We start from the raw sequence: 21,290 nt of genomic DNA on the forward strand, positions 1-21,290 counted from the left end.
GGTTTTCCATTACCTGTACCCAATGCGGTCCTAACAGACTTGCATGGAATTCATTCTCAATCCCCAGCCAAAGAACCCCAAAGTAAAAACTTTTCCTAAAACCTCACAGAGATGGCCCACATTAAACCCTCTGTGCAAAGGGTGAGTTTCAAGGTGTAGGGAGAGTTGTCAGATGACGTGCCATAGTGGGTTCCTCTATGGCCTGGAAAGGAGAATCAGGCCAGCAGTGCCAAAGGAAGAGACGCTTAAGGAAGAGAAAGTCAAAGCCATCTGCTGCAGTCCCATGACCCTGAAATACACACACACACGGACACACAAACACGGACACACCAAAGTTCCTACCAACACACGGAAACTCACACATATTTCCAGAAACACACAGACACAAGCAAACTCCTACTAATTCTCTCTCCCTGCCTCTCATATACACACACTGACTCACAAACACACGGATTCTTATCTATAAACTCACCTACACACAGACATATACTCAGATCCACAAAGACACACACAGACACAGACATACAGGGTCCCAGTGGGGAAGGGGGTTGAGGTGTGGAGTGAGCCAATGGAGAAGGTGGAAGTTAGGCGAGTGGAGGGGGGTTCCAGTGAGGGGGACAAAGAGAAAGCCTCCCTAATTCCTCTGAGAATGTTGTCTGGGTCAGAGCGTCTTCCGCCACAGGAAGCCGCTGGGTGGCCCCCATGTCCCTGGAAGTCAGCCACTTTTTTCAGAGGGAGGTCAATCCCTTCCACGCAGGTCACACCGTGTGTGCAGAGTAGGCGGCACCTGGCCATGGGAAACAAACTACCCAAGGTTTTTTTCCATAAAGAGAAAGGTGAGGCCAGACGGAAGCCCAGGTCCCTGAGAACGTGGCAGGATCAGGTTTCCCATGAACACAGCAGGCTGGAGAGCCTCCCAGTGAAGCAGAGAACTCCGGTGGTCCTTGCTCTGGGCCATGACACAGGGACAAACAGCTCAGGTGACCCACATGCTTTCAGACGGGTGAGAGGAGACCCAGGTCTGGCCCCCACCCTCCCAGTGACCCTGGGCTAGTGCCTTTCTCTCTCTGATGGCTCTTCTGTAAGGACAAGGTTCTCCCTCTGAAGTCCCACCAAAGTGACTTACAACTTAACAGGCTAAGGTTTTTGTCTCCCTGCTGGATCCAAAGGATCCAGGGCGGCGGCCCCCACCCTCTGACCATCGCCCACGCTGCTGCTATCCCTCACCGGGCCTTCCGTACATCCCTACTGCTGGCTCTGCCCGCACCAGCACCCGCCTGCATGATGCCAGAATCTTGTTGAGATTCAGTTTGTTGGAGAAGAGAGGTGGTACCCATGGACTTCTTGGCAAAGCAGACCTGGATGGCAGGCGGTTCTCATCCTCCACTTTTTGTGAGCAAGTAGCCGCCTTTCCCCACTCCCTCTGATACTCTCTGTGTGGGATCCCTGAAGGCCCATGGGCTCTGCCAGGGAGGAGACACTCCTGAGGCTAGCGCCCTCTCCACTGCAGTGCACATCAAGGCCTTCTGGAACTCTGCCCTGGGCTCCTATCCAGAGGTCTGGCTACTTTTCCTGAGGACTCTGGCTCCAGGGGCTCTTGGGGTCAGGCAGGACCTTCAAATGGCAGCAATGCAAAGGTACGTACGCATGGAAGACAGGAAAGTCAGCTTGGCATGAGCCTCTCTGGAGCAGCTCCAGGTGGGACAGGGGAGACAGGACAACCACAGTCCCCACCCTCACTTCAGACACCACAAATGGCCACCACGCAGGCCTCTGGCCCATCCTGTTCAGCTTCTGGCCTGACCTATGGGCTAAACTGCGTCCTCCCTATCACACACAATGCTGATATCGAAACCCTAGTTCCCAGTACTTCAAAGTTAGATGTATTTGGACATAGAGCCTTTAAAGAGCTGATTATTATGATTGATTTATTTTGAGACAGAGTCTCGCACTGTCGCCTGGGCTGAAGTGCAGTGGTGCGATCTCGGCTCACTACAACCTCCGCCTCCTGGGTTCACGTGATTCTCCTGCCTCCGCCTCCCGAGCAGCTGGGATTACAGGTGTGGGCTAATTTTTTGTATTTTTAGTAGAGATGAGGTTTCACTGTGTTGGCCAGACTGGTCTCCAACTCCTGACCTCATGATCCACCCACCTCAGCCTCCCAAAGTGCTGGGACTACAGGTGTGAGCCACCACACCCAACCTAAAGAGCTGATTATTAAAGGGAGGTCATTGGGGCGGACCGTGATCCAACATAACTGGTGTCCTTATTAGAGGAGGGCATCAGGACACAGAGGAGCACAGCAGGGAGATGTTGTGAACACACAGGGAGAAGATGGTCACCTGCAAGCCAAGAACAGAGGCCTGGAGCAGATGTTTCTCAGAGCAAAACCAGCCCTGCTGACACCTTGATCTCGGACGTCCAGCCTCCACAACTATGAGACATAAACTTCTGGGGTTTTTTTTTTTTGTTTTTTTCTGAGATGGAGTCTTGCTCTGTTGCTAGGCTAGAGTACAATGGTGCCATCTCATCTCGCTGAAACCTCTGCCTCCTGGATTCAAGCGATTCTTCTGCCTCCGCCTCCCAAGTAGCTGGGACTACAGGCGTGTAGCACCATGCCCAGCTATTTTTTTGTATTTTTCGTAGAGACAGGGTTTCACCATGTTGGCCAGGTTGGTCTTGAACTCCTGACTTTGTGATCAGCCTCCCAAAGTGGTGGGATTACAGGCGTGAGTCACTGCATCTGGCCAAACTTCTGTTTTTTTTTGTTTTTTTTTGTTTTTTGTTTTTTAAGCCAACCAGTCCGAGGCACTTGGCAGCCTGCTCTAAGACACCTGTATGGAGCGTCAGGTCGGCGTCTTCTCCAGGCCCCGCCCCCGAGGCCTGTCCTTGATACTGATGAGAAGGAAGGCTGTCCCACCACTCCACCAGTCAGCTCTTTTATTCCCTGGCTCCGTGTGGAAGTCACCACCTTTGCTGGAAGAAGAAAACCTTCTCCATGGCAGGCCATGTCTCTGAGGGCTCCCAAAACCCCTGCAGGCCAGCAGAGGAGCTATCAAGGCTTCTGGGATCTCTAGAGCCCCTGCTGGCTCTGATTCCCAACAGGTCTCACAGCTCCCAGACCATCTGAGGGCTGTTCTCAAAAGGGCAGCTGGCAGAGGCCTCAAACAGGAAGTACTGCAGGTCCTAAAGCCCCTGGGAAGGCTGGCACGGGGTCAGAAAGGCAGGCCTGCAGTAAGAGATTCTGCCAGGGACCCTGTCCCTTCAGTAGCCCCTCCTCACCTGCACACATGCAGGAGATGCCCTCTGTTCTAGGCCAGAAGAAGAAACGGTCAGACAGCAGGTGCTGAAGGCAACCCTCCCCAGTCAAAGTCTGATGGGAAACTCCATTCCTAGTCCTCACAAGACTTCAAGGGACAGAGGAATGCAACAGGCAGAGAAACCTCTCTGCTCTGAATCCCAGGACACTACCCTAGCAGTGAATGTGGAAAATTTTTTTTTTGAGACGGAGTCTCACTCTATCACCCAGGCTGGAGTGCAATGGTGTGATCTCAGCTCACTGCAACCTCTGCCTCCCAGGTTCAAGGGATTCTCCTGTCTCAGCCTCCTGAGTAGCTGGGATTACAGGCACATGCCACCACGCCTGGCTAATTTTTTGTATTTTTGGTAGAGATGGGGTTTTACTGTATTCCTCAAGCTGGTCTCAAATTCCTGAGCTCAGGCAATCCACCTGCCTTGGCCTCCCAAAGTGCTAGGATTACAGGCGTGAGCCACCACACCTGGCCTGTGAATGTGGAAATCTTGACAAGTTTCCCCACAGATGGCTGATCCCTGGAGCCAATTGTGAGGCTCCACGTGACTCCAAGGCCTGTAGTTCAGGCCAAAGGGCTGGCCTGTGGCCCTCCTGGGTTGGTGGGAGACAGTCTTCCCTGCTTTGAGTAGGACCAGTCTGCATAGATGGACGCCATCCACAAAGAAAGTAGACTCGGGTGGACCGGGCCCTTTGGACAGGCCTCACTGCATGGGCCAGGCTGCCCTTTGGCCATTGTAGAGATTAGGGAGCGGAGGGAGCTGCAGCAGTATGCTTGGTGCAGTGAGGACAGTCCGCAGAGACAGCAAAGGCCGGCATCTTCAAAGTAAAGCAGGATCCGGGGGCCCAGGTGTGGCGGCTCACACCTGTAATCCCAGCACTTTGGGAGGCCGAGGCAGGTGAATCATGCGGTCAGGCGTTGGAGACCAGCCTGGCCAACATAGTGAAATCCTGTCTCCACTAAAAAGACAAAAAGCTACCCAGGCATGGTGGCAGGTGCCTGTAATCCCATCTACTTGGGAGGCTGAGGCAGGAGAATCGCTGGAACCCAAGGGGGGGAGGCTCCAGTGAGCCGAGATCGCGCTACTGCACTCCAGCCCAGGTGACAGTGGGAGACTCCATCTCAAACAAACAAAAAAAAAGAAGGATCCGAAGGCTCCCCAGGCCCCCATATCTCTTGTGGGTGTCAGGCCTCTTGGGGGAAGCCTGGAGGGACCCCTACTAGAGGTGATATTGGAGAGAAGAGGATGTCAGGCACAAAGAGGTGTCCAAGCACCCATTTCCTCCCCACTCCCCAAAACAGGGGTGAAGGATCAGTAACTAAGAGAAGAAACGTGGGGAGGCCAGCAGAGCGTTCTTGGAATGGAGGGGACCTAATGTCCGGTGGCACGGAAGACACAGGATAGGCAGAGCTTTTCAGAGCTGGGGCAGACAGAGAGGCCAGAGGTGGGAAGGTAATACTGACCCACGGAGGCTGGTCTCTAAGTGAGTTCAGAGCCTCGAGGTATGTGAGATGGAGAACAAGGAGGCCCAAAGATGCTGCGTCAGAGCATAGGGAAGGAGTTTCTTCTTATTGCTATTATTTAAATTGCATAGAGTAAAATTCGCTTTTTTTAGTGTTGTTTTATGGGTTTTTATCATGTGCATAGATTCTTATAACCGTCACCATGACCAGGATACAAAACAATCCAGCACTCTCAAGAACCTCCTCCAAGGCCGGGCGTGGTGGCTCACGCCTGTAATCCCAGCACTTTGGGAGGCCAAGGTGGGCAGATCACTTGAGGCCGGGAGTTCGTGAGCAGCCTAACCAACATGGAGAAACCCTGTCTCTACTGAAAATGCAAAATTAGCTGGGCATGGTGGCACATGCCTGTAATCCCAGCTACTCGGGAGGCTGAGGCAGGAGAATTGCTTGAACCAGGGAGGCAGAGGTTGTGGTGAGCTGAGATCGTGCCATTAAAGAAAAGAACTCCTTCCTGCTCCTTCTTGGTGGGCGGCCTTCCCCTGCCCTAGGCAACCGCTGACCTGTTGTCCTGTCCCTGTAGTTCCATCTTTTTCAGAATGTCTTATTCCAAGATTGTCTGTATGCGCATTGTGTGTACAGGATGTGCAAATGAAATTGTATGAATTTTATGGTATGTCATCTTTTGCGACTACTCCTTTTCACTTAGCAAGATGCATTTGAGATCCATTGATGTTGCATGAATCAACAGGCCATGCATTTTCATTGCTATGTGGTATTCCTTCGTATAAATGCGCCAAAGCTTGCTTATCCACTCACCCGCAGAAGCACATGCAGGCTGTTTTCAGTTCTGGGCAATTAAGAATGATGCTGTTATAAACATCTGTGTACAGGCTTTTATGTAAACATAAATTTTCATTTATCTAGGATAAATACCTGGGAGTGAGACTGCTGAGTATTACAGAAGGTCTATGTCTAACTTTCTAAACAGCTGCCCAGCTGTTTTCCAGAGCTACAGTGCCATTCTGAATTCTCTCCAGCCGTTCATGAGAGTTCCAGCTGTTCCTCGTTCTCACCAGCACTTGGAATTGTCTAACAGGGGTACAGTGGTATCTCATCGTGTTTTGCTGTTGTTGTTTATTTTTTTTTTTTTTTGAGATGGGGTTTCACTCTTGTTGCCCAGGCTAGAGTGCAATGGCACAATCTCAGCTCACTGGAACCTCCACCCCCTGGATTCAAGTGATTCTCCTGCCTCAGCCTCCTGAGGAGCTGGGATTACAGGCACATGTCACCATGTCCAGCTAATTTTTTTCATATTTTTGGTGGAGACAGGGTTTCACCATGTTGGCCAGGCTGGTCTTGAACTCCTGATCTCAGGTGATCCACTTGCCTCGGCTTCCCAAAGTGCTGGGATTACAGGCATGAGCCACCACTCCCAGCCCTCATTGCGGGTTTAAGTTGCGGTTCCCTAATGACTAAGGGCATTCCATGTGTTTATCTGTGATCTGCCCATCTCTGAACATACTTTTGTTCAAGTACTTTGCCCATGTTTAGTTGGGTTGTTTGTTTTCTTGTCATTGAATTTTGAGTGTTATTTACATATTTGGGATTCAAGTCCTCCATCAGATGTGGGATGTACAAGTGTCTTCTCCTCGTCTGTGGCTTGTCTTACAGAAGGAGCTTCTTAAAAGGTGAGCCTGACATGTCACTCTCCTTCCAGCCTTCCAATGCTGATAGAATAGGACCCACCCTCTCTCCAGACACCAAGGAGCTAACTCTACCCACTTCTTCCTCCCTCTCTTCCCTTCTGACCAAGGCCCACCAAGCCCTTTCCTGCTTCTAGATTTTGGTTCTTCCTAGGATGCTCTTCCCTCAACTTCCTTGTGGCTGTTTTCTCCCCACACCCCAGGTCTCATCTCAAAAGTCCTGTCTGCAGGAAGCCTCGCCAGGGCCACTGCGTAGTGCAGCTTCCGGTTACTCTCTCCTTCCACCCTGCTGCTTTCCTCCACGGAACCCGCCACTATCAGCCATCATCTTCCTTTTTCTTCTTTGTTTATTGTCAACCTCCCATCAAAAAGCAAGCTCCAAGGGACCATGTCTAGCATGCAATGCAAACATGTGCTGAATCAAATGAACAAACAATCTTGTCACCAATCTGGATGTAACTCAGGCCAATCTGCCGTCCTTTCCTGGTGGGGAGGGGGGGCATTTTGCTTCCCCTGCACATCTGGAGGAAACAATGAGGAGGCAGGTGGAGTGACAGTCCCCTCCTACCCCAGGTCATCCGTGGTCCAGTGCTGCTGCACTCTCTACGCTTAAATTCTCTGTGTTAACGAGGGAGGGAGGATCGCTGAAATCCAAAGATAATCCCCAAACGTCATTTCAGCTGTCTGTGTCAACCTCCTCCTAAACGAGGCTTTCCTTTCCCCCAGCAGTTGCTAACGAGGCACAAAAGAATAAATGTTTCAAGTTGCTCAGCCTCTCCTTTCTCTGCCACTTTCGGATCAAGGTGCAGACAGCAGGAAGTGGAAGGGGGAGGGGAGCCCCATAATCCCAAACCGGGTTATTTGACACTCTGTGATCTAGTTAACTATCGTCTTCCTGCACCTGTTTTACAGCCAGGGAGAAAAGCACAGGTCTTGCAAATGGTTGTGTGTGTGTGCGTGCGCGTGTGTGTGCGCGCGTGTGTGTGTGTGTGTGTGTGTGTGTGTGTCAGGAGCTTGGGGCAGGAGGGCAGGGCTATATGACACAGCGGGGGCAGGAAGCTGCCGCAAGTGAGGCAGCTCAGGCCAGCTCAGGCCTCCCATCAGCCCTAAGTCCCAGTCCAATCAAGGAGTCCCTCAGAGGCTGCCTGCTCTTCCTTCGCATTTCCAGAACCGGATCTGGATGTGCGCAGCCTGTCCCCTCCTTCCTGTGCTGCGTCTCCACAAGCAGCTGCCGGGCACATCTCTGCCCTTCAACCTGTCATCTTTGCTCCCAAAGCATGGAAATTCTTTATTAAGAGTGTACAACAGCATTAGGGCCAATCCCCGGGGCCCTGCCCAGTCCTGGGGGAATTGGCTGCAAAGCCCACACCTCATGGAAAGAACTAAAGTCCAAGGGCCACCACCCACAGAAAGAACTAAAGCAACCGGGGAGCCAAGGAAGCGCCTCCACTTTGCGTGTGCGCCGACAGTGGCGGATCTGTTTTCCCTGACTTGCACAAATAATCATAATAGCTACCATGTATGGAATGCATGCTTCAGTATGCCAGCACATCCTCCACATCATCTCATGTAATCTGCACCATAGCTCTAGGAGAGAGAGGAGGGAGGAGGGACTACAATCCCCATTTGCAGGTAAGAAAACTGAGGCTCCCAAGAATAAATGTCTTGCCCCCAGAGGTGGAACCTGAACTCTGGTCTGAAAAACTCCAGGTTCCATGCTTTTCAAAGCTGTGCATCCCAAACCTGTTTACTACCCCCACGCCACGGCCCCACAAGTGCTCTGGGGCAGCAAAAGCCCAAAGACACTATTTCCCCAAGTAAAATGCCCTTCATGCACTGGCCAAACCCAGAACTTACATTATCCTGGGGAGCTCAATGATCTTTTCTTTCTTTTCTCCGTGTGTGTGTGTGTGTGTGTGTGTGTGTGTGTGTGAGAGAGAGAGAGAGAGAGAGAGAGAGAGAGAGAGAGAGACAGAGTTTTACTCTTGTTGCCCAGGCTGGAGTGCAATGGCACAATCTTGGCTCACTGCAACCTCTGCCTCCCGGGCTCAAGCGATTCTCCTGCTTCAACCTTCTTAGTAGCTGGGATTACAGGCATGTGACACTGAGCCTGGCTAATTTTTGTATTTTTACTAGAGATGGGGTTTCACCATGTTGTCCAGACTGGTCTTGAACTCCTGACCTCAGGTGATCCACTCGCCTTGGCCTCCCAAAGTGTGAGGATTATAGGTGTGAGCCACTGTACCTGGCTGATCCTCCAGGAATTTCTATGTGGCATTTGGGGATGAGGGTGGGCCTGAGAGATGAGGGAACTCATATCCAGGGAGGTGAAAACACAGACTGGCCAAGGATGCCTGGGGAATGAGAACAGCTGGGCCAAGAAGATCCCATTTGGCACAGGGCACCACATGGGTGGAGTCACAAGATCAGGGGCTCTTTTCATCTGTAAAGACTTAGGAATAAAACCACCTCCACTTAATTTCCTGGCTCTACCAGCTTTTCTGAGTCACCAGATCACAAACTTCACTGCCACAAAGAATTGTCCTATTGTATCAGGTTCTTCTAAGACGTTGACTGTTTGAGAAGCATGTGGAATGTGGAATGTCAAAGCTGGAAGGGATTCAGGGGCCAGAAACCTGAATATAATCCCACAGATGAGGAGACAGGTTCAGAGAGGTCACCAGGCTTATCTGATACCCTATAGACTTTGAACATGGAGCCAAATCTGTAGGTAGGGATGCTTGTGTCCCCCAAGTGAAAAGATGCATCCACACGGATCACAGTTGGGGTGAAGCTCTTCCACTGGGAATTCTCTCTCCCAACTGTAGTATCTAAGGTGTCAGTCTCTCCCAGTAGGTACTATCCTTACCTGGCCATCATGAAGGCCACTCCTTGGGTTGAGGTTTCTGTCCTCAAAGCTGGAGCTGCTCCAGCCACTAAGTACCTTCCTGCCTCAGATGACCAACCCTTTTCCCTGCACCCCCCAAAAAAACACGAAAATGGAAATAGGGGTAATGGAAATGTGACAAGGGATCCACATATTGCAGGGTGCCCCTAAGGCTTTTGTAGGGTAGGTGGATAATATCTTAGAGTCAGAAAGGCCAAGAAGGGCAGGGGCCCAGGAACTTTGCTGTGCTGTGAATAAATCCACAAATGATCAGATCTAAATATACATATTCACGCACGGACATGCGCGCCCTATCTATCTGGCACTGATGACTGTCTGATCTTGTGCCTTGATCAGGCTGCACTAGCTAAGCTCCCAGCCTTGCCCGGTAAGATTTCCAAATCTAAAAAATTTAGGGTCCGGATGCCATGGCTCACGCCTGTATTCCCAGCACTTAGGGAGGCCAAGGCAGGTGGATCACGAGGTCAGGAGAATGAGACCATCCTGGCCAACATGGCGAAACCCCGTCTCTACTAAAAATACAAAAATTCGCTGGACGTGGTGGTGCATTTGGGAGTCTGAGGCAGGATAATCGCTTGAACTAGGGACTGGAGGGTTGTAGTGGGCTGAGATCGTGCCACTGCACTCCAGCCTGGCGACAGAGCAAGACAATGTTTCAAAAAAATAAAAAAGAAATTTAAATGCCCACCGGCCCCGTTTTCATCAAGAGAATCATAAAAAACATTTAAATTCATTGATTATCAATCTCTCTCCTCAAAAGAATAAACCTGGGGTCTAGGCTGCCTACAAGTCTTCCCCTTAACACTACCAAGAGCAACTCATCATCCTCATTTCTTATTCTCTGTGGTTCTCAGTGTTGGCCACACATTAGAATCACCTGGGGAGCTTTTCCCAATTCCCAATGCCCAGATCTCATCCGGACCCATTAATTAAACCAGAATTTCTGGGAGTGGGATCCAGGTGGCAGTGTTTTTAAATCTCCCTAAGTGGTTTCAATGCACGGCCAAGGGTGAGACTCACAGCATAAGTTACAGATAAATAATGATGATAAAGTGAAGGCAGAGAATCACCAATGAGAAAGTCATGGGGAGCCCCCCACACACACAAAGTGGCCCAGGGAAACAGAGCGGGCAAGACCACAGCATTCATTTCCCCTTGGCTGAGCTGCTGGAAGAAATAAGGGGTGGACAGAAGTCGCAAAAATGTCCTAGCAAAGATGTGAGGACGGTTGCATGCTTTTGCCCTGGCTAATTATCGCATCTTCCTGGGACTCGAGCACCTTCTTAGCCTTCATTCAGCCACACGAACTGTGGGCTTGAAGGGGGAAGGGACAATGAGAGAAGCAAACAGGCAGCTCTGTGACATGGAATGGAAGCCCTTTGTATGGGGATGCTGGATGCAGTGGTTAATTTCTTAATTCTCATCACAATTCGGTTCACGGGAGACTCCTGGAATGTCTTTATCCATCACAGATGGTTTGGGAAAATGATAAATTAATATTGTTATCAATGGGGGCATGGCTGAAATGGTTAAATAGCAACGTCGTCTTTGCCGGCTCTAAAGAGAAAGAGCCCCCAAAGTCCATAAAGAAGACAAATGGTAAACAAAACCTCCTAGCTTTTGATAGATTCCAAGACGAGTATCATTCACAAACCATTCGGCGGAGAAAAGGGAGAAATTTATCTCATCTGACTTTGTATAGGACAACAGCTCGCACCATAATGAGGCCGTCCCAGTGCTGTGAAATCGCACTGAATAGCTGGAGAGTGCAGCCGCCTGTTCCCTGGGCATGTTTATTACAGTCCTTTGTATGCACCAGCCCTGCCAGCCCTGGTTTGCTTCTAAACCAGGGGAGGGTAGAAAGGACCCAACAAATTTGTTGTTACAAAACTTCCCAAATGGGGCAACTACATAATAATGTTTGGAATCTGATGCCCTTATGCCAGTCTGTTCTTGTCTGGGTCACCCCTGCTCTGCACTGGACAAGGTTCCCAGTCAGCCAATCACCAGCAATATATGGGTGGCCTCGGCCCCCTGCCCAGGCCCTGAGAAGTGGGGGGTAAAGAGGCCCCAGAGGCCATTCCCAAGCCAATTTAAGAGTCAAGAACCCCTGCCCTTTGTCCCTGTTCCCCTGTGAAATTCGTCTGAAACAAAGAAGTGCAGCCCTCACCTGAAGGCCTATGACGGGGCTCCCGGAAGTCAATCTCAAAAGCTGGGGCCTAACCAGCCAGGCAGGGTGGCTTACGCCTGTAATCCCAGCACTCTGGGAGGCTGAGGCGGGCGGATCACCTGAGATCAGGAGTTGGAGACCAGCCTGGGCAACATGGTAAAACCCTGTCTCTACTAAAAATACAAAAATTAGCTGGGCATGGTGGCACACACCTGAAATCCCAGCTACTTGGGAGGCTGAGGCAGGAGAATCGCTTGAACCCAGGAGGCGGAGGTTGCAGTGAGTCAAGATCACCCCACTGCACTCCAGCCAGGATGACAGGGCGAGACTCTGTCTAAACAACAGCAACAACAAAAAAGCCAGGGTCTGGGGGCAGCACCAAACCTACAAAATTTCAGAAGCCGCTGAGAGCAAACTGTCAAAGATCAAATACTGGGGCCAAAGTGCTTCCGCCCAAGAAACCATTTCCTTGAACCATCTGGCTCTGGCAACACAAGTCAGGAGACACTTGTGGTGGTGGTAGTGGTAGGGGGTTGACCATGAGACCCCTGCGTGAAGATCTCAAGGGTACACATCCCGCCGGCATCTGAACTTCTCCTAAAGATGGTTCCTGCCAAGTTCTCAGGGCCTCTTTTTCGGTGGGAAGTGTCCCATATCCCCTAAGAGCATGACAGCCCAAGAGCTGAGAGGAAAGATCTGGACTTTCCAGAGATGTCTTTCCTCACCAATCAGATGGCTGGGCCTTTTGGGTCAAATTTTTGCTCACCAGAGAGCAGATATTTTCCCACCAATCATGAAGCAGAGCCCTCCAGGCAATGCTTTTTCTCACCAATCAGAAAGCAGAAACCTCAAAGCACTGTCTTTCCTCACCAATCAGGTGGCAATTATTTTTAAGCATAGCTTCCATCACCAATCAGGTGACAAGTTCCTTGAAACACTGTCTTTCCTCACCAATCAGATGGCAGTTTCCTTGAAACACTCTTTCCTCCCCAGTCAAGAGGCACTAAGAGTCCCACCCTTTCCTGCCATATTTCAGGAATATGAATTTGCCTGAGTCTTTCTGAGCAGAATTTGCCTGTGTCTTTCTGAGCTGAAGCCATTCTTAGGTTTTCCCCTACTATGAGTCATTCTTCCAGAGTTCCCACCAAGGCAGGGGCAAATGCTGTCCAGGGCTGGGAAGGAAGACATAGCTGCCTAGGCTGGCCACAGTATTGGAAATCATAAAACAAGAATATACCCTCATCTGTTTACATCTGACCCTTCTAGAAACTAGTAAAGGAAGGTGGGCAATATCAGGCCTCAGCCAGAGTGGCAGAGCCCTGGAGAAACACCTGCAGGTTTGCGGGACCCTGTGGCTTCCTGACATCTCTCAGTCTGAGTGGTGAGAGGCTGCACATGGCTCTTTTCCCTGCCCACACCAACAGGGGTTAGGTGGATGTGACCAGGCCCTGCTCCTTCTTACCTCCCTGGGAAACACACATTTCTGCTTGGGCAGTGGAAACTGACATGACAGGAAGGGACCACTGCCTCTCCTCACCCAGACCCTCTCACTTGCAGGCATAGGGCTGCCCACCTGCGTGGCCGCTCTTGGGTAAAATTTCTTGGCTGAATTCCCAAGAAATTTATGTGCAAGCCAGCTGTTTACAAGACCCCTGGCCTCAATTTATTCTGTAAAAGAGACACAACAAACACTCTGGGCACAGGCAAAGGAGCTGGATACCTTCCAACTGTGTTCTCTGAAAGCCCAAAGCCATCTCTCCCGGGGCTTGTCCTGCTCACACCTTTCTAGCATTGCAGATGTTTCTCGGGTCCCTATGCCTGGGCCACCTTCCCGTTCATTCTCTGCTCAGTCTTCTGGGGGATTCCCACCTGAAATCATGATTTTTAAAAAAAACGTGGCAACAGCCCAGCTACCTTTCTGCTCATGTTTCTCTTGGCAACCACCAGAGGCAGCCGTAAGTCTATAGACACAGAAGGACATCTTGCTTGCATCTTGGAAGCCACTCTACCCATGCCTGCGCAGCGGAATCAAGGGATTTCTCCTGGAAGAGACAGATTTGGAACCTGTTTATTTTATTCTATTTTACTTTGAGAAAAGTGTTCCACACAAGCAGGGCTGGGCTGGATTCATGGGCCCCATGCTCAGAAAGGCACCAGCTTGGTTAAAACTCTGTTGTCCTTGTTTCAAAATTCTCAATAGCTTTGGAATTAAAAGCCCCCTATTTTCTCTTTTTTTTCTGAGATAGAGTCTTACTCTATCACCCAGGCTAAAGTGCGGTGGTGCAATCTTGGCTCACTGCAATCTCCACCTCCCGGGTTCAAGCGATTCTCCTGCCTCAGTCTCCTGAGTAGCTGGGATTATAGGCACACACCACCATACCCAGCTAATTTTTGTAATTTTAGTAGAGGCAGGGTTTCACCATGTTGGCCAGGCTGGTATCGAACTCCTGACTTCAGGTGATCCGCCCGCCTCAGCCTCCCAAAGTGCTGGAAGCCCCTATTTTCATTTTGCACTGGGCCCTGCAAATTATCTAGCCAGTCCTGCACACAAGTGCCCCACATCTGGTGGACTTCCTGTTAAGGAGATGACACTTTTGCTTCATCCACATGCTAAGTGGTGGCCACAGAAAGGTTTCTTTCCTGCAGACGAACCTGGGCTTGTCTGCCATGGCTTGGGACCCTGCTGAGCCAGGGTCTAAACAAGTATCCAGCTCAGTACCCCACCCATGCTGAGGTGCTGCCCAAGAGCTCTCAGAGGTAAATCCCTTCTTGGGAAGCCATGTTCACTGCAGGCCCTGGTCCTAGGCCACAAGTTTTGGAGCCGGAAAGCCCTGGTTCCTGGAATTCCCAAAAACTATTGTAGGATGGGGGCCCCCACTTCTTACCCTCCAGTATCACTAAATTCCCTGGCATTTCATCAGCTTTTCTGAATCATCTGACCATTGCTTCATTTTTGTTGGTAGGAGAAAAACAAACAGCAGAAAGTTAAAACATTAGGACTTGCTTCACTGGACGAAAATAGAGTCTCCAATTTTTTTTTTTTTTTTTTTGGCCTGAGAAGCAAAGCTATTTGCAGATAGATTAAATGTTCCTTCTGAGACCCTGCCCCTGAAACTGCCGACCTTGCTGTGACTGTATGTGCACGTGCACGCATGCGTGCGTGCGTGCGTGTGTGTGTGTGTGTCGGGGGGCGGGTAGTGAGGGATGGTGCTCACATATCCAAAGAAGTGTGTCTGCGTGCATTTGGTAAAAGAGAGTCCTTTGTCCCGAGACAGTAAGCCCAGCGAACATGACTCGCCGCCCTCTGGTATGCAGCACACCTGTGGGGAGGAGAAGCCCGGGAGGGGGAGGGGAGGGAGAGGTGTTGGCGGCCGCAGCCCTGCACCCTTGGAGGGGATCACACGTTCTCCCTTCTCCTTTCAGCCATGTCTCCATTGTCCCTTTGTTATGGCTTACACCTCCAAATACCAGGGAGGCCTTATAAGACAGACAGACAGAGAGAGAGAGAGAGACTGTGTGTGTGTGTGTGTGTGTGTAAGAGAGAGAGAGAGAGAGAGAGAGACAGAGAGAGAGGTGACCTCAGTCAATGCCAAATTGTACGCAGACTGTAAGAAAATAGAAAGGAGGCGAGGAAGGAGCGGGAGGACTGAGGTTCCCAGGGTCTCCCCAGTCCCCTGCCCCGCCGCGTGTACCCACCTTTGCAGGCCTTCCGGTGGGTGATGGGCTTGCCCATGTCTCGGTAGTAGCCCTCCTTGCAGTAGTGGCAGTGGCGGCCGGCCGTGTTGTGGCGACAGTTGAGGCAGACACCTCCGCTCTTGCGCCCCGAGAGCTTGTAGAGTTCCATGTTGAAGCGGCAGCGCCGGGCATGCAGGTTGCAGTTGCAGGCTGTGGGGAAGACAGGGAGAGGTGTCAGCCGTAGGGGCGCGGGGAGGACGGGCACCCACAGGCGCCAAGAGAAATCCCACCCCCCAATGCCTCCCTTCGCCACTGGCAGAGCCAGGCAGTCAGACTCATGCTTCAGGAGTCCCTCCTTGGCTCCTCCTGTTTGCACCCATAAGCATTTATTAGGCACTTAACAGTACCATGGCTGAGGTTCTCCCAAAATTCATATGTTGAAGCCGTAACTCCCAGTACCTCAGAATGTGACTGTATTTGGAGACTGAGTCTTAAAACAAAGCCCTTAGAGTAGGCTGTACGCCAGTATGACTGTCTTTTTTTTGAGACGGAGTCTGGCTCTGTCACCCAGGCTGGAGTGCAGCGATGTTGGCTCACTGCAACCTCCGCCTCCTGGGTTCAAGCCATTCCCCTGCCTCCGCCTCCCGAGTAGCTGGACTACAGGCAAATGCCACCATGCCCAACTAATTTTTTGTATTTTTTGTAGAAACATGGTTTCACCATGTTGCCCAGGCTGGTCTCGAACTCCTGGGCTCAAGTGATCTGCCCGTTTCGGACTCCCAAAGTGCTGGGATTATAGGCATGAGCCATCTCACCCAGCCTAAGAAATATATATATAATTCATGCACTGGAAAAACAAAAGCAGGAAGAGAAAGGAAAAAGAAAGAACACTTGCTCAGTCATGGAGCTATTTAATTCTCTCCTACAAAAATACATCATACTTGTATACATCTAGTTTTGTGGGTGTTCCTTTTCATAATAATGAACATTTTCTCATGTCAAATATGATGTTTAAAAGTTGTCTGGGCTACGCATGGTAGCTCACACCTGTAATCCCAGCATTTTGGCAGGCGGAGGTGGGCAGATCACTTACAGCCAGGAGTTCAAGGCCAGCCTGGCCAATATGGTAAAACCTTGTTTCTACTAAAAAATATAAATCTTAGCTTGGCGTGGTGGTTTGCGCCTATAATCCCAGGTGCTCCGGAGGTTGAGGCAGGAGAACTGCTTGAACCTGGGAGGTGGAGATTGCAGTGGGCCGAGATGGCAGCACTGTACTCCAGCCTGAGCCATAAAGTAAAACCCTATCACAAAAAAATGAAAAAATAGAGTCATCTGGCACTGTGTTGTATGGCTATGCATAGTGGGCCCCCTGGAGTCAGAAGTGGAGGCATTTAAAAGATGTTCCTCGGCCAGGCACAGTAGATCATGCCTGTAATCCCAGCACTTTGAGAGGCGGGCAGATCACAAGGTCAGGAGATCGAGACCATCCTGGCTAACATGGTGAAACTCCATCTCCACTAAAAATACAAAAAATTAGCCAGGCGTGGTGGCACACACCTGTAGTCCCAGCTACTCAGGAGGCTTAGGTAGGAGAATGGCTTGAACCCAAGAGGCGGAGGTTGCAGTGAGCTGAGATCATGCCACTGCCCTCCAGCCTGAGCAACAAAGACTCCATCTCAAAAAAAGAAAAAAAAAAAGAAGGACCTCCCAGGGTTGGGAAGCTAGGTGGTTTTCCATTTTTCACTATTATAAATGTTAACTACCTTTGAACACCTTATTCAAGGTAACCACCTTGAACCACCTTTGAACATATGTATTTGTGCTCTGCTCTGATTACTGTTGTAGCACAAATTTTAAATTTAACATTGGCTCCAAACTGCCCAACTGCCCTCAAGAAAGGTTGTACTGGCTTATACTCCCACCAGCAGGATATGAGAGCTCATATTTCACCACATGCTTGAAAAGAGTAATATGCATTTGATATCAGCATTCTTTTAAAAAAATCTTTGCCATGCTGTCTGAGAGAGGACACACACACACACGATTTTAATTTGCAGGTCTTTGATTACTAGGAAGGTTGGGCATTTCTCCATGTGTTGTTTTTCTATTTATATTTCCTTTTTGTGCATTGCCTGTTCATGCCATTTGCCCAGTTTTCAAATAAGGTGGACTTTTTTCATGCTGTGTAGCCATCTTATGTAGGATGGATGAAAAATCATTTGTCTTTTCTGCCATATAAGCTGTAAATATTTTTAATATTATTTTCCAGTTTGACATGTGCCTTTAATGTAATTCAGGATTTTCCCTAGACTTATTTTGCATTATTATTATTACTTAATGTATTCAAACATACTTTAATTTGTGATCCTTGGAAAAACATTTGCCTCTTTAATATTTCTCTCTGATGTTAAGACAAGCTTTAATTAAGTGCTCTTCCTAGAGTCACTGCCAAGTCACTCACCCATTAGTCACTTCATTTACAAATAGAGGTAGACAGGGGCCCTAGAGAAAGCAGTGTGGGATGCAGCAAAAAAGACAGCTTCTGCCCTGAAGTCTGAAAGCATCCGGAAGCCAAATTGAACTCCCAAAGCCTTGCTAAGTGTCCTCCAGCAAATGTCCCCAGGGCTGAGTTCAACCAGGTGCAAAGTAAGAGGCTACAGCTGCACCTTCCCTCCCGCAGAAGACTGTCACACCTGTGCACATTCACTCTTTTTGGACATACTCTGCCAGACAAGAGTGACAGGGGCCTACTCAGAGAGATGCAATGGCCAACCAGCCCAGGACCACAGAGCCAGGGGGACCCCGGACGAGAACCCAAGACTTCTGGCTTCTGGTCCACTGGCTCAGAGGAAAGGACCCATATCACTGGAAGTAACAGCTGGTCTAGACTACAGCCAGGATCTACTTCTTCCTAAAAACACAGAAATCACAGGACCTGTCACACCTGCCTGGGGACAGGGATCTGGAAGCAACACCCAGACCTCACTTCCTCAGGCCTCCCTTGTACCAGGAAAGGCCCAGCAACAGCATCATCCCATCCTTCTTGGAGGCAAATGTTCTCCTCTGTAAAGGCAGCTGTCCCGCATTTCCCAGTGGGGCCTGCCCTAGCCTCTGAGCCCCTTCTGGGAGCTCAGCCCCCACCTTTCCCACTCCAAGAGGAAGCTGGGGGCTGGTAGCTCTCTTCCATACGCACCTTATGCCAACAAAAGGTTCTTCCTAAACAACTGGTCACACAAAAGAAAACTCTGAGGCGAACATCAAAAGGCAGGGCTCCCTTCCCTCCCCTGCTTCTTGGAGCTGTCAGGAGACATCAAGTGGCAATGCCCACACTCAGACTTCTGCAAAGCATTTTACAGCTTGTTTTCTTTTCTCTTTGTTTTATTTTCTCTGCACAAATGGAAAAATGCATTGGGCAAAGTAGCTCACATTTGGATCCCTCGGCTTCACACAGAGGCGTCACCTAACTCCCGGCCTGTCCCTCGCCCCTTCCTCAGAGAGACACCTTAATCCTTCGTGCCTTCCTGTTTACCTCCTGCATCTCTTGGAGGCAAAAATATTAGGTATTAGTTTCATTATCAGATTTCAAGGCAGGGAGGAAAGGGCAGCTTTGTGAGAGTAGAGAGGTCAGCCTGGAGAAAAGGGGGTTGGCGGCAGCAGAGACACTCTGAGGAAGCAGCAGGGGCAACAACAGAAGCCCTGCCCGGGCCAGTGAGGCTCTGCCTCTTACCCAGGGTTACCCCAGCCACTCATAGAAACCCTAAGATTTGCGCCCCTCTTTGGCTGTCACGTGAGGATCACCAAGGATGCATCACATGTGGCTGCATTTCAGACCCAGGGCATAACAAGGGAAAGGAAAGTAGGAGGGCGAGAGGCCCCACTTTCCAACCAGAAACCCAATGGGGAGAGAGGCCCAAGTGATGGGTTCCTATTTTCTTTCCCCATCAAAAAGTCCTCTAAGTCCTATTTCAACACATGCCTGTGGCCACTTCTTACCTCTCAACATTCCTGCCTTTCTGCCCCTCTCCCTCTCCCGCCAACCTGGAACTGCCCAACCCCTTTCCACTCCGCAGGTCAGGTCAATTCAATGCATACGCAGTGCTTGAGCTATGCGCCCAGCTCTGTGCTACAGGCTGTGTGAGATACAGAGATGGACAATGCACTCTCAACTGTCCAGGGGTTCCCCAACTAATGGAGGGAACAAACTCATGTCAGCAAACTCTCTGATCAAGTGCGACTAATCTCTCATTAACTGTGTTGGTTTGTTGAGGATAGGGACAGTGTTTGCTCTTATATCCTCCAGCCCACAGAAGGCCTTCATACATTTTTGTTGTGTAAACAAGAGAGAGAGAGAAAGCAAACAAGAGAGAAGATGGATGGATGGATGGATGGATGGACAGATGGATGAATGGGGTTGATAGGTGAGTGGATGGATGGATGGATGGATGGATGGTATGAGAGAAAGGATGAATGGATGGATGGAATGGATGGACAGATTCATAGATGGATGGATGAATGAATGGATGGATGCATGGATGGGTGCATGGATGGATGGATAAGTAGGTGGGCAGGTAAACAGGCAAGCAGGTATGTAAAGAGACAGTTAGTTAGACAGGTAGGGCAGATAGAGGATTTACTGCCTGAACCACTTCCTGACAAGGCATGGCCTTGTGATGTCTCTTTTATTGTTGCTTTCAACTACTTTAACTCACCAATTTAACTTCTGTCTGCTCAAGTAGACTGCTGTGCTTTAGAGAGAAAATTCCAAATCTAAGTGCCCTGGACTCTTCCTGGAACTCTGAATAGGGCCCTTGCATACAGAGACTGAATCTGCATCCATTGCTTTTCAGGGATTTACCATACCATAGGTGTTGGCCCACCCCAAAAGACCCTCACAAACTCACTCTCAATCCCATCAGGACTACCCCAGGCCCAGAGAGCATCCAGCAGACTTGGTGAGCAGTATCCAGACCCTGTCTCTCAGGGACTCTGGTCCTGGCTCCCCCAGACTTCACATGGCCCAGGGGCTTCCCACTGGAGCAAGAAGGCCATTTGGTGATAGGCTCCTCAGGGGCTCTGGTCTGGGTCCCAGAACCCCACTGCAGCCCTCTAGCACACAGGATCACCATCTCTTCTCCATTCCAGAGTGGTTCTTTTGAGAAGACTGACCATGTTATCTCTGTAGCATAACAGCTGAATCGTCCAAACAAAACAAAACTCACATAGGCACCATCGCAGGCTGGAGGCTTTATATACAAGAAACTGGTCCCCAGCCCTTGGCTGCCTGCACACTGGGACACGCACTGCTCTTGGATGTGCGATGATTGCTGACACATTTCCACATGTCCAGGCCACATGGGCAGGTTGGGGCGTGGCAGAAACTTGGAGGGCTGGGGGTCGGCGCTGCTTCCCTCGCCAGCTACTTTGCTGGGTAAGTCCATGTCTGCTGGGTAAGGACCAGGAGACCTACTCACCATGCAGAGCTCACAACTGCCCTGGGGGACAGTTTTTCCCCTAGTGGACATTTGGCAATGTCTACAGACATTTTTGGTTATCATGACTGGGGAGGGAGGGGCTGCTTGCATCCAGTGGATAGAAACCACAGAGGGTGCTAAACTTCCTACCATGCACAGGACAGTCTCCACAAACGGAGCCTGCCAAGTGTCCATAGTGCTGAGTTTGAGAAATCCTGAATTAGGGAGATCATGACGCCCGCTGCCTCCGAGGTATGTAAATGTTTATTCCCCTCTGCCTAAGATGCTATTTCTCTAAGTGCAAACTGCTCCAGGAGGTGACTGTTGTTGACTCCTTCAACGAAGCCTTGGCTGAAGCCTTTAAAAGGACCAGGTGGTTGGCCAGGCATGGTGGTTCATGCCTATAATCCCAGCACTTTGGGAGGCCAAGGTGGGCAGATCATTTGAGAGCAGGAGTTCAACACCAGCTTGACCTACATAGTGAAACCCCATCTCTACTAAAATACAAAAAAAAAAAAAAAAATTAGCTGGGTGTGGTGGCGGGCATCTGTAATCCCAGCTACTTGGGAGGCTGAGGCAGGAGAATTG

The 21,290-nt window shown here is 50.1% G+C and overlaps 1 protein-coding gene across 1 annotated transcript in view; it reads right to left on the reverse strand.

Annotated features, from left to right (window-relative positions):
• Positions 1 to 21,290, reverse strand: part of NTN1 (netrin 1) — a 224,156-nt gene that overhangs the window by 68,417 nt on the left and 134,449 nt on the right. The window contains exon 3 of the mRNA XM_017531450.2: positions 15,253 to 15,441. Coding sequence (XP_017386939.1) covers positions 15,253 to 15,441 — 189 coding nt within the window. The remainder of the gene's footprint in view (positions 1 to 15,252; positions 15,442 to 21,290) is intronic.

The sequence above is a fragment of the Cebus imitator genome, unplaced genomic scaffold (assembly GCF_001604975.1).
Source record: "Cebus imitator isolate Cc_AM_T3 unplaced genomic scaffold, Cebus_imitator-1.0 Scaffold72, whole genome shotgun sequence".
In the NCBI taxonomy this organism is placed as follows: domain Eukaryota; kingdom Metazoa; phylum Chordata; class Mammalia; order Primates; family Cebidae; genus Cebus; species Cebus imitator.